General features: G+C 40.7%; 2 protein-coding genes across 3 annotated transcripts in view; both read right to left on the bottom strand.

The window, feature by feature from the left end:
• Positions 1–7,871, bottom strand: part of MCUB (mitochondrial calcium uniporter dominant negative subunit beta) — a 70,783-nt gene extending 62,912 nt beyond the window's left edge. The window contains exon 1 of the mRNA XM_063135875.1: positions 7,687–7,871. Coding sequence (XP_062991945.1) covers positions 7,687–7,845 — 159 coding nt within the window. The 5' untranslated portion in view covers positions 7,846–7,871. The remainder of the gene's footprint in view (positions 1–7,686) is intronic.
• Positions 7,872–12,161: 4,290 nt separating this feature from the next.
• SEC24B (SEC24 homolog B, COPII coat complex component) overlaps positions 12,162–15,153 on the bottom strand; it is a 47,906-nt gene continuing 44,914 nt past the window's right edge. Inside the window, exon 24 of one of the 2 annotated variants that reach the window (XM_063136274.1) lies at positions 12,162–14,709. In XM_063136274.1, coding sequence (XP_062992344.1) covers positions 14,595–14,709 — 115 coding nt within the window. In that variant the 3' untranslated portion in view covers positions 12,162–14,594. The remainder of the gene's footprint in view (positions 14,710–15,153) is intronic. The other variant, XM_063136275.1, reaches the window with a different exon arrangement.

Genomic DNA, 15,153 nt, shown 5'->3' with positions numbered 1-15,153 from the left:
GTGTGTGTGTGTGTGTGAGAGAGAGAGAGAGAGAGAGAGACAGAGAGAGAGACAGAGACATGATGATGATAATTCCCCCTCCTTCTGAAGACTCCAGCACTACTTTCTCCACTGTTCCAGAGGGTTCCACAATTTCCTGGAGTAATTTTCAGGGGTAGTGGTTAGGGTACCGGAGGGTGGGGAGAGCAATCAACAAAGATTGCCTATCCCCTTACACCAGCTAAATTTCCCCACTAGGCCAGGACCCTGTCATAGACGGAAGCAGCCATCCAACTGCAGGTGGCTTATGCTAGTATATTATATTTTATTGCCTTGAAATACTGAATTATTCAGTTAGAAACATAAAAATGACTCAATTCTGGATATTTTTACACAGCTGGATTTATTCTAAGAAGCAGAAAACAACTTGAACTGGTCTAAGCTTTCTCTTGTTAAAATGAGTGAGCAATTCTCAGTTACTGGAGGGTTATAAATAAGTGAAAGAATTTGAGTGAAGGTGGAGGAGGATGCACTCTCAATTACCATGCCACTCACTAGGTCGGCATACATATAATCCAGCTCTCTCTTAACCATGGTTAGGAAACTGGCAGCCAGTCTCAGAATGTATGCTGCTTCCCCACCTCATATCAAATTCCACCCTTAATTACGATTAATTATTCCATCAGGCACCTGCACTATTAACCACAGTTAAGCCTAACTTGGTTTAAGAATGTGACTATGGAGTCACATTCTTAAACCAAGAATGTGACTCCATAGTCTGAAGTGAATTTCAGATCCCTAGTCTGAGGAAAACTCTAGCTGGCCCTATCCAAGGGCAGCAGAATGCGAGGGGAGAGAGAAGGAAATTGATCTACTAAGCAGAGGGGCTGGGGGGGAAAGGTATGCTCATTCCTGAGACCAGTTCTATACCAGTCAACAGTATTACTGTATGTTATTACAGCAATTATAGTAAAAAAAGTCAACTCAAATAATATAGGACGTTCATTAAATTGTGGTTACAATACAGCTGTCATATCTATTGGATACTTGGGATAATGTTCTCAAAGCTCTTTGCTAATGATACCTAGTGTTTTGGAAATAGAGTGTGGCTTGCATGTCATATGTTAAATATTGGATTATATAACTCTGAAGTCACTTTGATCACTCAGTGTCAGGTTGTTAAATCCGGCAAAAGTTGCTTAATACACACCTTTTCCCCATTGAAGTGAGAGAAGATTGAAGCACATTTAACGTCAAGGCTATCGTGTCAAAATATTGATTCTACGCCCAACTGCAGTTTTAAAAGAATCCCTTAGAAATACAGATGCGGTGTCTTATTAGTGTAATACCTTTTTTAAGTCAATCAAAAGATCACAAAGAATGAGCAAACTTTCAAGATCTTCATCAGGCAAGATGTTACAAAAAGTAGGTTGGTGGGTTTTGCGGTTTTGTAACATCTTCCCTAATGAAGAGATCTGTAGATCTCAAAAGCTTACAAATTTTAGTGATATTCTGGTTTGCCCAAGAAAAGTCAAAATGGCCTCCTCCTCATTACTACAGAAAAAACTAGAAAACAACTTTAACAAATATTCATTTTCTTCCAGGTCCATACTTCTCATTTCCCTAAGAATATTATCTTCATCCCTGCCTCTCTTCTGGGGATGTTGCTTTTATTACTCTTGTCTATCGTCTGTCAGTACTATTTTAATCTTCCAAATTCATTCACGCATTTGGAGTTTGGCCTGAGGCCATATTTGCACAACAGATGTCTGGCGGGTGCTACAGTACATAACTATGTTGTGTAGGAGGTGAAACTGATTTATCTTCTCCACTCCAGTGGTGTCCTAATTCCCCAGTAGGTAACCAATCATGTAGGCCAGTTTACCTAAACTGGTGTTCTGCACCTGTGTAGGGCTACTTATGGGACTTGGTAGTCCAACTCAGCTGGGAGGGAGCCAACCTGGGGAAGGCTGATGCTGATCCTACCAACATCTCCACTAGCCATGCGGTTGTGGGAAGCATGAAGAACAGAACAAGTATAGGATGAAATCTCAAGTGCAAGCAGATTGCAACGCAACAGCGCATCAGACGCCACTCCTTTGCGGATCTGTCTAAATCTGTCCAGTGTAATCTTCCCTATATGTCCTACAGCCTTTTTGGATTACAGCTCTCAGAATTCATGCCCACTGGATCTGCTGGCTGGGACTGATAGAAGTTGTAGTCCAAACCATCTGGAGGGTACAAGGTTGGGAGAGGATGCCCTACAGGCTATTGGCTATATGCTACCTCCAGTATTAGAGCCTATATACACCAGCTGCTAGGGAATATGGGTGGGAGGGTGCTGTTGCACTCATGTCCTGCTTGTGGCTTTCACTTGGACAGCTGGCTGGCTGCTGCATGAACAGAACGCTAGACTAGACGGGCCCTTGGTCTGATCCAGGATGGCTCTTCTTATGTTCTTACGGTAGACAGATTCACATTACTTTTTTCACACATAATCATGAGGCCATTATTATTTTCATCTCCTCTCTGGCAAGTTCCAGGTGAAGCTAGAAATTGCGAAGATCCAACATGTGACGAAGTCACCATGCAAGTAGCAAAAGAATCAGAGAACAGAGCAAGTGCATCTCACGTCCTTGTTAAAATGAGAGAGCAGTCATAAGAACCCTGCAAAAAGATCTGCAGTTATCCAACCATATTGAATTTAGTATGACTTTGAAAGAAAACCTAACACACCCTGCTTGGTGCTCTTGCAAATGCCTCTTTTAATCCTTACTTAAACACAGCGAAGAATATTTTCAACGGTGCATAAACCAGCTTGACTACATTTCCCCCTCTACCTGAAAAAGGAGCATTACTAAACATAACAAGCAGTGGAAAAAGCTACCTGGTTTGCAGCGGCTGGCAAGGAGAAAACTGCTAATCTGTGTGGTGAGTCACTGCACAAGAACAACTTTTTACATGGAGGGATCCACTTCAAACCACTTCCACATGATGGGTGCAGCCATCATAGTTAGGAATGGTTCGCACAACATTGTAAGTCATGGTTCACATGACACGCTAGGCCATAATGTTTACCTCAAAGTGCTTAATCACCGTGGCTTAGCGTGTCATCTGAACAGGGTCTTTAAGAATACTGAAAAGCTTCCATATTCTGCCTGCTGTCCCATCAGAAATCTCTCCCCACAATAGAGAGTTCCTCAAATGGGAAGGAGGGTCCCCTTTAAGGAGCCATGGATGCAAGAAATTTGCACCTCTTTTTGATGGAAGGCTTATAAATTGAGGGTCCACAAATCCACTTGCCATGGTAGGCATCCCTCCCCCTCTGATGAGTCCCTGTCCTTCTCCCAAACTTGGTGCTGGTGTGGAGGGCAAGGGATGGTCCCTGCAGTTACATAGTACTTCCAAGGAGCTCTGAACTTCAATGTTGTTAGAGACAAAATGTCTCCCTCCCACCAAGTTGAAGGAGGAGCAGGGCTCTGCAACCATAAATTTTGGCTGGCCATCAAGGCTGGCCAAACTTTGGGGACAGAATACTATAATTATGATGGATACCTGAACCATGATCAACATTTTAAAAATGTATTATTTCTGTGTATAAAGCAAACGATTAGAAGTCCTGTTTATACAGCATGTTTGCTGGTAAAATAAAAAGGAATGTCTTTTAGATTTAGTACAAGTCTGTCCTTCCGTAAAAGTCCTTGCAATTCTATAACTTCATATTTACTCACACTAAATCAGGCACAATTAGAGGTTTGAAAATGAATTTGCTAAATTTGTGTCAAAACAGAAAAGTGAGTCACTAGCATTAACTGTGACAGGGGACTTCTCCTCTCTCATCTCACACTATCGCCCCGCTCGGGCTCTCCGCTCCTCCGATGCCATGCTTCTCGCCTGCCCAAGGACCTCCACTTCCCTTACTCGGCTTCGTCCTTTTTCTTCTGCTGCCCCTTACGCCTGGAACGCTCTTCCAGAACACTTGAGAACTACAAACTCAATCACTGCTTTTAAGACTCAGCTCAAAACTTTTCTTTTCCCTATAGCCTTCAAATATTGAGTTTGTTCTGACTTTACACTGTTGGTTTTGCCCTACCCTGTGCCTGTTTACACTTCCCTGTGCCTGTTTGCATTCTCCTTCCCTCTTTATTGTTTACTACAACTTATTAGATTGTAAGCCTATGCGGCAGGGTCTTGCTATTTACTGTGTTATCTGTACAGCACCATGTACATTGATGGTGCTATATAAATAAATAATAATAATAATAATAATAATAATAATAATAATGTTACCACTAGTTGCTCTTGATTAGGCTTTTATAGTTACAAGTTTTGTATTTCAATCACAGCATCACAAAATAAACACAACTTTCTTTTTTACACATACAGATTTGTATAGCTAATGCACATCAGCACAAGTATCACTATTAAACATGTGGATGTAACCCAAGCACATGCTCTTCCCTTAAATAATCTGCCTTGCAAATTAACAGAATAGACTTAAAGCCATCCCAGAGGGCCTCAATATGGGAGGCAACAATGCAACCACTTGATCTTGATTGCTTTATGATTTATACCCTGCATCTTCAATGCCAATTGGCACTCCCAAAACAGATCTTTAAGGAAGTGAATCTGAATACAAATCCCATGAAAAGAAGTATATCGGAATGAACTAGCTGCCGCCCTCCACAAGAACAGAACAGAAAGGGTACTGATCAACCGGCCACATGTTACAAAGCAATGATGGATGGTTAAACTACTTGAATATATTGGCCCTGTTCAGAAGACACCTTAAACTACGGCTTTAGCCATGGTGTTAAGCCAGAAAGCCAGGCTGGGTTCAGAAGACACCTTAAACCACAGCTTTAACCATGGTGACTAAGGCAAAAGCCTTATTCACAGTGGTTAAAGCCACAGTTTAAGGTGTGTTCTGAACCCAGCGTGGCTTTCCGGCTTAACCGCCGTGGTTAAAGGTGTCTTCTGAATGGGACCACTAATGGAAAATAAAGTAGCAATCTAAATGTATTCCAAGAGATTCTATTATAGGGAGAGGCCTTCTCTTTAGTGGCCCCCCAATTATGGAATGATCTCCCTGATGAGGCCTGCCTGGTGCCAACATTGCTATCTTTTCAGTGACAGGTCAAGACTTTTCTCTTTTTCCAGACATTTAGCAATATGTGATGAGCTTAACAATCCCGGATCTGTTTTTTAGGTTTGGCTGACAGCTTATAGTTGTTTATAGTTTTATGTTTTTGTGTATATTGTATGTTTTTATGGTTTTAAATTTTGTATATCATATTGTTGTAATCTTATGTAAACTGCTTCAGCTATGGGGCAGTATAGACATGTAATAAATAATACTAGTCGTAGTTATAACAGATTTTCTGTTGATAACACATAATACTGTATCTCATGGATAATACGTAATTTCTAGGAATCATGTTAATGAAGGCAAGCTTTCTGAAAAACCTAGAAGCAGGCATATGCAGCCCTAGATTTATCAAGCTCTGCTGATGTACAATGTTATTTACAGGATTTATTTCTATGCAGATTTTTTTTTACTTTCCAAGAAATATTGTCTCCATACCTGAATCAACACAACCAGCATACAGCTGTGCTAAATCAACTGTCACTGAAACGTTTTTCATGGATGATTCATTACCCATTCAGAACTAGGACAAGGCTCAATGAAGAACAGAAGAGAACGGTGGAGGTCACAGCTTTCAACTCTGGATTTTGAAGACTGTTTTTTGTACCATCTGACATGTCAAAGAACTATACGCCTGGTTTGAGCCAAAGAGAAGGCTTCACTTCTAAGCAATACACAGGTTGCTCCCTTCACTGTTTCCCCTGAACAATACAATAAATTCTGCCAAGTGCATTTGTCTCAAACATGCCTAGAGGCTCACAGAAAGAGAGAAATCCTTTACTCCTGGTCTAGAGATGTGGCAAGGAGTGAGACACCAATGTGTTCTAAAGTTCTGTAGTGAGCTGAACATCTGTTGGTGAGTTTTGAGATTCACAGAATTCTGATTGTAAAGAGTACACACTTGTCAACAGAACCTAGTGCAACCCCAATATCACATTTTATTCCATTCTTCAGCCAAAAAGGCTTACAAACAAACAATCCATTAAACAAGACATTCACTGACCTCAGGTTTACAATCTAAGCAAACACAGCACACAGAGAAGACATTTTAATGCCAATACCGGGGTGGGGAGAGGAAACATACAATAGTTTTCATATTGGTTTATTACTTGTTCACAGCAGTGACTAGTCCTGGTTTTTCTCTCCCTTTCCTGCTTCTTTTCTCCTTAGAGGCACTGACTACTAGGAAGCTATTCAACAACCCAGTGTGAAAAAAGGCATGACATTGAGAGTGTTAGAGAAGGCAGAAAGAACAAGATGCCAACCACTACACTAGCTAACTGAACTAATTGGTCTCTCCTATGGGACCGTCCCCACAGGCTTCCTAATGCTGAAGCACTCTGGCGCTACAGCCTAATTAATGCTGGGCCCCCTACGATTACAGAAGAGTACTCTTACTTAACACTGATAAATTATCCCTTAATATATTTTAGCCTCTCTTTAATGCTCAGACTCAATGGAGAGGATGGAGGCCTTCTGACATTTCCCTCATTGTACACATAAGTTAATAGGTTGGGTAGGACTCTTAATACTATTAGTGGGTTTTAATGGTTTTAGTAGATGTGCATGGATTAGTCAGCTATGAATATCTAGAGACTGAAATCCTACTGCATCCAGAAGAAAATGGTAGTGTCACACAAACACACAACCTTAGTTTTCCTTTTAAAAAGACATGAAGTTCCCTAAGGATTAGCAACATTTCCAGCTCAAAGAGTACTCAATTTAAGACGTAAGGCTGCGGTTCTTATGCTCCCCTCGAGGTGTGCTGGATTATAACTCCCAACATCCCCAACTAGTATGGCTGATGGGAGTTGTAGTCCAACACATCTGGAGGGCACTAGGCTGGAAAAGGCAACGCCCCATCAAACACAGTGGTAGGCACTTCTCCATAAACATATCAAGAACTGCACTGGAGGAGGGGGAATCATTTACACAGTTAACAAGATTTCTTTTTTTAAAGAGCCTTGGTTACAAATAGGGTTTGTTTACATATTTCTCTTTCTTTGGAGTTGGGGCGGGCTCTTTTCCTTACCGTTGAAACAAATTGATTTGATCAGCAAAGCCCTTACACAGAACTTCCAGGACTACAAAGCAAGCATGTTAGACTTCAAAGGCTGCTCTCTCTCTCTCCATGTCTAAGCATTAGTTATGCCGTTTCCCCGGTGGAAAAATGTGGTTATTATTAAAATGTGATTACTTCTCCAGCCTACAAGTCTGAAGATATGGATCGACCCTTGGGAAGAGGTGCGGAGAGAAAGGGAGGGCGCGTTTTTCCTCCCACCATCTCAAATGCCGAGGACAACTTTATACTTGGCTATTTGTGGCCGAGGCACTCCCCGCAGGAGGCGACCAGAGTTCAGGAAGACCAAGGAGCAACAAGAAGCCCAAGCCAAGCGCCTCGCCCTGCCCAGTCAGCCCAGGCAAAACGGAGGGCGGGGGGGAGAAGAAGCGTGCGCCGGAAAGTTTCTTTCCTCAGGCCTGAATCCAGAACGGGAAAGAGGAGAGAAGCAAGCTCCGCCGTCACGCCAGGGCAAGCTTCTCTTGCCGGGCTGGCCACTCACCTGCAACCGCTCCGCGTGGAGGAAACAGCCGCCTTTGCTTTTCCCTCCGCCTGCCGGAGCAGGGACGAGAAGCGCCAGGGGCTGAGGAGGAGGCGGCGGCGGCGGCGCTTGCCATTTCCCCCGGCCGCCCCGCAGCAACCGCCTGGCCGCAGGCAGCATCTTCCACGTCCTCCCGCTGCGCGCTTCTGCGAGAGGAAAGGCGTTTAGGCGCGCAAGCCCCGTCCCTCTGGAGCGCGCCCGCGCGGCAACCAAGGCAGCAGCTGCACCGCCCCGGGAAGGCGTCGCTGCTGCCGCTAAGATCTAGAAAGGGCGGGTTTAAAGGGGAAGGCGTTTCTTCTCGGCTTCGGATAGCGCTCTCTCTCCTCCCCCCTCCACCTCATTTGTTTGGCCGACAAAAAAAAAAAAAAAAAAAAGGGAAAAAAAAGCTTCACAGAGAAAAACAAGAGGATGCTGTTTGGAAGCGGAGCTGCAAAGTCCTTCCTCCTCGCGCCTCCTGCTCAGAAGAAACTCTCACGGACTACAGTAACAGGGCTTATTGCAAACGGTGTGATGAGGACCCACGTTTGCAAAATCCGTACGGAGAGCGAGAGAAACTTACAAGACGATAGGTCCCTGCCCCGCGTGCCTACCATCAAAACTTCCCGGAGGATAGGACTACAGCGTCCATAGAAAAGCCCTGTTCAGTAAAAACAACAAAGCGTCATGTAGCACTTTAAAGACTAAGAAATTTGAGACGCTGAGTAATGCCATTTTCTGTAATGCCATTTGAGACTCTGAGTTGTAGGGCTTTTTCCTGTCTAAACATGCACAAGATTGCGACCTTATTCCGGCATAAGCTTTCCTGCACTATAGCCCACTTCATGAGATGTATGGATGGAGTTTTTTGGACACCACTGGGGAACTAAGAGAGGAAGGGGCAGGAGGTGGAGGCGCTGGAACAGTGAAATAGGTACCTCAGTGGTTGTAAGGTATGAGGACTGAGGTATTGTGGTAAGTGCTCCCGAACGCATTTAGAAATGGTCACAAATTTAAATAAGAAAACCAAACAATAATCCATGGATATAGGGCTGTACAAAGAATAAAAGTAAATCTCTCTGCCCCAAGGGGTCCACAGTCTAGATAGAAAATGAATGACACAACAAAGGAACCATACTTTGAATGGTTTTATTTTTTGTGAACCGCCTAGAGAGCTCCAGCTATTGGGCGCTACAGAAATGCAATAAATAAATAATAATAAGGGGAGTAAACAGAAGACTGTCCCCTTATATCAGGAATCCCCAATGTGAGACCTGCAGGGACCTCCAAAGGGGCACATGAAGCTCTCCCCTCTCTGGAACATAGGAAATTGCCCAGTATTGTTGGCACTGACTGGCAACAAAGGCTCTCCAGGGTTTCAGGCAGGATTCTTTCCTTGCCCTATCTGGAGAAGCCAGGGATCAAACCTGGGACCTTCTGCATGCAAAGCAGGTGCTCTATCACACTGAGCAATGTCCTCTTCAAAACAATGTTTAAAGAAAAACCTTGGGATATGTTAAGAAAGTCTTCGCTCTCCATTTCTAGTGTCTAACTTTACTCTTTGGCAGGATCTACACTACTGCTTTATAACAGTATTGAAGTGCACTGACAACTGTTGGGGCCCATGACATATACCATGACTGAGGGGCCATAGGATACTTTGGATTCCCAGCTCCAAGGTCAGAAACAGTGCCCTGACCTCGGAGGGGAAACATAGCTCCAACTTCCTCTCCCCCACCCTTCTGGCGCAGAAAGAACCACGCCAGCTGCAGGGGAGTGGTGAGTAGCCTTGACTCTCTTATAACTACTGCATTGCACATTTACTCAAAATTAAGTTCCATTGCTATGTATGTAAATCTAAGTAAGAGTGTTTGCCTACTACTCAAAAGTAGATTTTGGTATTTAACAATTGGACCCATTTTAAAAGCCTGAAACTTAGTGATAACTAAGATTATGGCCGATATAACCCACCACATAGTAACTTCAATAAAATTCTGAAACGTTTAAGCCCAACTCATGATGTCTGAAGACATTTTTAAATATTTTACTTAGTGTTACTAAATGTAGCTGCATTCTCAAATCGTGCATAAAACACCCCTCTAAATTCTACAACCTGTATAAATTATATAAAGTATTCAAGCAAAGTGCTTTAGAGAGTGAAGTGGCTGCAAATAATTAATTCCTTTCTTTCGAGTATTCTCACCTCTATGAACTCATAAGGTGGCTTTAAGCAAGCCACTTTCTCAGTGCCTTTCCCTACCAATCCTAAATATATGGCATTTCCAGCTGCCAGTTATTTTAACAAGGTATTTATTGTTTTATTTATTTTATCATTTTCTCTTGTGAACCACTCAGAAGACACTCAGAAGACACCTTAAACCATAGCTTTAACCACGGTGGTTAAGCCAGAAAGCCAGGCCGTGTTCAGAAGACACCTTAAACCATGGTGAATAAGGCTTTTTGCTTTAGTCACCATGGTTAAAGCCATGGTTTAAGGTGACTTCTGGATGGGGCCATTATTTTTAAAATGAAAAGCAATACAGGAACTTTTTGAAATACAGTAAGACAATATGGGGATAAAAACACTGAACTACCTTATAGGGCTATTGTAAGAATTACAAGATAATGTACATGAAGTGCTTTAAGCTGTGTAATATAAATGCTGTCTTTTATACCATTTATTCTATTTCTATTAGTGATGGGGAGACCGCAACACTGGAAATTTAATCTGCCATGATTTCAGATTGACCAGGCTCTGCATCCTTTTCGATCTGTTTCACACCTAAGAGGGCTAGTAACTTGCCTTTAAAAACTCTCATGTCCTTGTAATTCCCTAAATTCTCTGCACTCAGAATGTTCTGTATTACACACCCACTCCTTAGTTCATCAGTAACACACCCAGTTTTCTTCTTTAGCTCACCTCAAACTATAAACTATACAAATCCACCTGGACAGTGTCGGACTTGCATATATTTCCCGACTTCAGAATCATTCTAATATAATAAAAAGCATCCTCACATTGTTTTCTCCATCAGCAGAGGCTTTAAACATTAATAGCCCACACACTATTCCTTGACATTTCTCTTCCCAGGGTATACTGAGTCCAGCTTGCAACAATAGACAAGTTGCCACACAATTTAACAACACAAACCAAAACCTGAACTTAGGCAGCTGTTCATTTGCGGGTTTTGGCTTAAATCCCTCTGTCATTACTCCTAGTAGACAGCAAGGACAGAAATAATTGGAGTCTATGTGTTAAAGATGGATTGACATACCACTTCCAAGATAGCTCAGTCAAAATGTGAGGAGTATCCTTTCTTTTCTTTTTTTTACATCTGACACAATAGCCTTTATGGCTTACAGCTACATGAACAGTATTACTGTATTTTTTAACCACAGCTTATTGAAAAGCTACATAACATGTTCACTAATCATTTGCCGCAAGAGAATTAGCAGCCTAACCATGGCTTACCGTGTTGTCTGAACAGGCCCAATAAGGGGGAAATGGAGAGGAACAGAACCATGTATAACCCAACCTTCTTGAAGGAAGTGTACAATATAAATAAAGATATGTCACCTCAGTAGAAAGAAATATTTCCACTGTGCTGTCTTATACTTTGGGGCAGTACAGAGAATAAATTCAATAGCCCGGTTCTGGTTGGATTATTTATAACATTCAATAATATTCTTTAACATGTCTCCATTTCTTCAGTTAAGCTGCTTCGCACAAGGCGCATGGGTACATGTTCTGCCTTCCAAATGCACATGGCAAGAGGGACTCACCAGTTAAAACACAACTGTACACCTCTTTCCTCTACACCCTGATAAAAAAGTGCAATGTGATTGTGACACAGTTCTCCATTATGTCTGATCTGTAGCTCAGTTAAACCAGTTCATTTGGATTTAAACCAACTCCATCTTGTTGATTTCAATGAGATAATGATTCCAAGGACTTTGCTTCATAATACTTGCAAATGTTGATAACATCACTAAACAGTTGTGGGTGAGGCTACTGGGATAATTAATAACTTCACATTACTCTCTCATGTATCTATTTAGTATATAATATTTTATGATCCAGCTAAAAATGGCTTAAAAAGACAAAGAATCTAACTTTATTTTGTCAATGTGCATGTGCCTCTTACATGGTGTTGCACAGCACAAATTCATCACTATAGTCACAGTGACCCAGTCAGAATATAGTTCTTTACCCATGAAGTGATGTTGTTTAAGGGCCCTGGTAGGAAAAAAATGCCTCCCAGACTCACTCATACAATGTTTCACATTTGCCTCTGTACAAAGAGCAATATTAGTAAGAAATATTCACCACACAGAATTGTTATAAGAATTACAAGTTTATGCATGTGAAGAGATCTGAAGACTCGGAAGCCCTACTGCAAATACTAAAATATTAGTCTTATAAACCTCACTACTGCAAAAAGTAGATCAAGTAGGTAGCTTCCTTTAAAAGAATGAATAGGGGGCTTGGTTATTGAAGATCAATACTGTATTTTAAGACAATCTGTTTGACAACAGTGGAAAACTAACGCTTGTGCTATCCAGTACTTCCACTGTCATCTAATTAATGTAGTAAATTTCAACCATTTGGCCTTTAAATCTGTCGATTTAACTTTCCTGCAGCCTAACAAAAGCCATCATGGAGCTGGAGGTTGTGGAACTGGCAGAGATCCTATACCTCAGGATGGGCAGCTTGTGGCCCAACAGATGTTTTGGCTTTCAATTCCCATCATCTTTCACCATTAGCTTGGTGGCTAGTGCTGACAGAAGTTGTAAGCCAAAACATCTGGAGGTTTACGAATTGCCCACATAAAAACCAGCCAAGATTTGTCTGTCTTTGCGGACGCCACCACATTCTCTTTCTTTACAGGAATTACAACTACTCTTGCGGAGCTTCGGCCAACAATGGTATATGGCACTCATCTGATTCCACCATCCTTATGTTTTTGGTTATATGGTAGCATGGGGAAGAATGACTAATCACTAGACATTTTCCAACAAACAGGCAGCAGGTACCTTATGCAAAGCAAATACTTCTCAAATGTATTTTTCATAACAATTTTTATATATAAAATATAGAAGAATAAAACTTTAAGTAATGGTTTTACAGATCATTTACCGTACATCATGGCTTTGGATGTTTTTGGATATTCAGCACTACGTTCCACCAGACTTGTTTTATTTCAAAATAATTGATTGTTGAAATCACACTTTTCTACATCTGACACATTTAGGGTCCCATAGGACATATCCAATTTCTTTACCAGAATTTATCAACCCAAAATGTGAAGTCTGGGAAATACCAATTTTCAAATGTTAGGTGACAGCTCCTTCAGATACAACATTCTTATGCTTTTACACAGATCTAAAATGTGCCATAAATAAAGTTGAATAAGCACTGACTTTCTTCTGAGAAATCCTTTAACATGCTTTGGTAAAATTAAGGAAAATGTAGTGTTACATGTATTTATCCATTAAAAAAAAGGTACAAAGGTAAAATAATAACAGTTTTTGTTGCATAAGCACATTGCCCACTGGAGGAAGAATACTGGGACTCAAATACATATTTGTGGGAGCACATAAGTATTTGTTACCTTTGGGGGGAAATGCATTGCTTTTAGGATTTCTTGCCCCATTACCCTATCAAACAAAAAAATGAACAAATCAAAATTGGGATTTAGTAGTCCAATAGAGGTATGGCTTGCTACTTGTGTCCACAGCTCAAGCTCAGAAGAGCAATTTCAGATAAATGCAGGCCAGTATTTGGATCACATGCTAAAGGAACTCCTGCTTTAAGTGAAATAAAAATGTTCTTTACATGTCTCATGGCAGCAAGAGAAAATGAAGAATCCAGAACCACAACTGCTGCAAGGTATATAAAATAAACCAGAGGTATGAGACACTCTCCACAGCTAGGTACAGCTACAAGCCAGTTAAAACTTTTAAACAAAGCCCAATCAATTTCCTACTTATCCCTTTTCTGGTAATCTATACAATAAAGTAGTAAACATTCTTTCTTAATAAAGCAAGCTAAATTTAATATTAGAGTTTAAAATGTAGTAATCACATAGATATAAAAACACATGATCAAGCAAAATACTTTTAATTAGCTGATCATAAATAATTCCACATAAAAGGGTTGATTAAATGAATTACAAAGTTGCATCTTCCTATGTGGATTCAGGGTTGTTATTGTTGTTTTTAATATGCATTAGTCAACTTTATTCTTTAACTGAGATAGTGATTTATCATTGAATCACTAACGCTGCAGCACACTAAGCAATTCATACTCTGTAGTTACATTTTTTTACATTTTCTTTACAATTGTTAACACTTATGTACATTATATATTTTTCATTTCTACAATTCATATATGCCGTATTGAAATTCTATAGTCTTCACAGAGAAAATGGTGAAGTCTTCAAATATGAATGATCTCTTTTACAAATTCATATAAACAGCATGGAGCACTGCACTTTGGCATCTCTGCTGGAGATTGTTTGGAAAGACTATAATATTAATAATAAATGTTGAGGGAAAAGGCTCTGATTTTTAGATTTCATTAAGAAATACTATTCCACATCGCTATGTAAGTTCACCAACTTGAAACAACAGAAGCACCATATCGTTGCACTACTGGAAATGCATATAAACCAACTTAAAATATACTACTAAAACTGCATCATAGCCATCATTTTTATACTGAAGCAGAACTGTAAAATTCATCTGGAGATGTGCATTTTGTCCTTTCAGCTGAAAAGCTTTAGATATGGATGATGAAGAACCCATGCCTGGTTTTATCACTTCCAGTGTGCTTTTTTCACAGCTGACATTTGTATAAGAAGTCCAGAAATGGTTTGTTTGTTTCTTCCTTCTCACTTACAAATTTGTTGTTGAATATGAAGCAAAAATTCATAGTAAGAGAATGCTGCCTCTGTCTTGTCTTCAACTAAGTTTTGAAGAAAATCTGCCTTTGCAGGACTTTCTTCCCTGAAACAGGAAAATAAAAACACTTTGTGTTGTTTTTACAGTGTTCATACTCTTGGCTTTAATGTACAGAGTAAAAAGAGGACAAAGGATAGTCAACAACAACAACACCCCTCCCTGACCTTCCTGTCTACACTGATGCAAAGCTATTTGAATATATGATAGAAATAATATATGAGCAAATTCTGAGTGTCATTCGGTCAGGTGCTAGTAAGACAAGGTAGAACAGCAGATTCAGACTCACATCCTAACTCAATAATATTTTAGTAAGTGTTAATCTAATACTTAAAAACACTAGCTGAAAAGTGGAAGAACAGCTAGATAACCATTCTTAATTATACCACCTGGTGGTATAGCACACAGCTGCTGAATCTTCCATTTCCACAACTGAATTATGCGATGTCCAGCATCATACTCGCCCTTCCGCCACTACGCAAATTGCTAAAC

The sequence above is a fragment of the Elgaria multicarinata genome, chromosome 10 (assembly GCF_023053635.1).
Source record: "Elgaria multicarinata webbii isolate HBS135686 ecotype San Diego chromosome 10, rElgMul1.1.pri, whole genome shotgun sequence".
NCBI lineage: Eukaryota > Metazoa > Chordata > Lepidosauria > Squamata > Anguidae > Elgaria > Elgaria multicarinata.
This window is presented reverse-complemented; position numbering and strand designations above follow the sequence as displayed.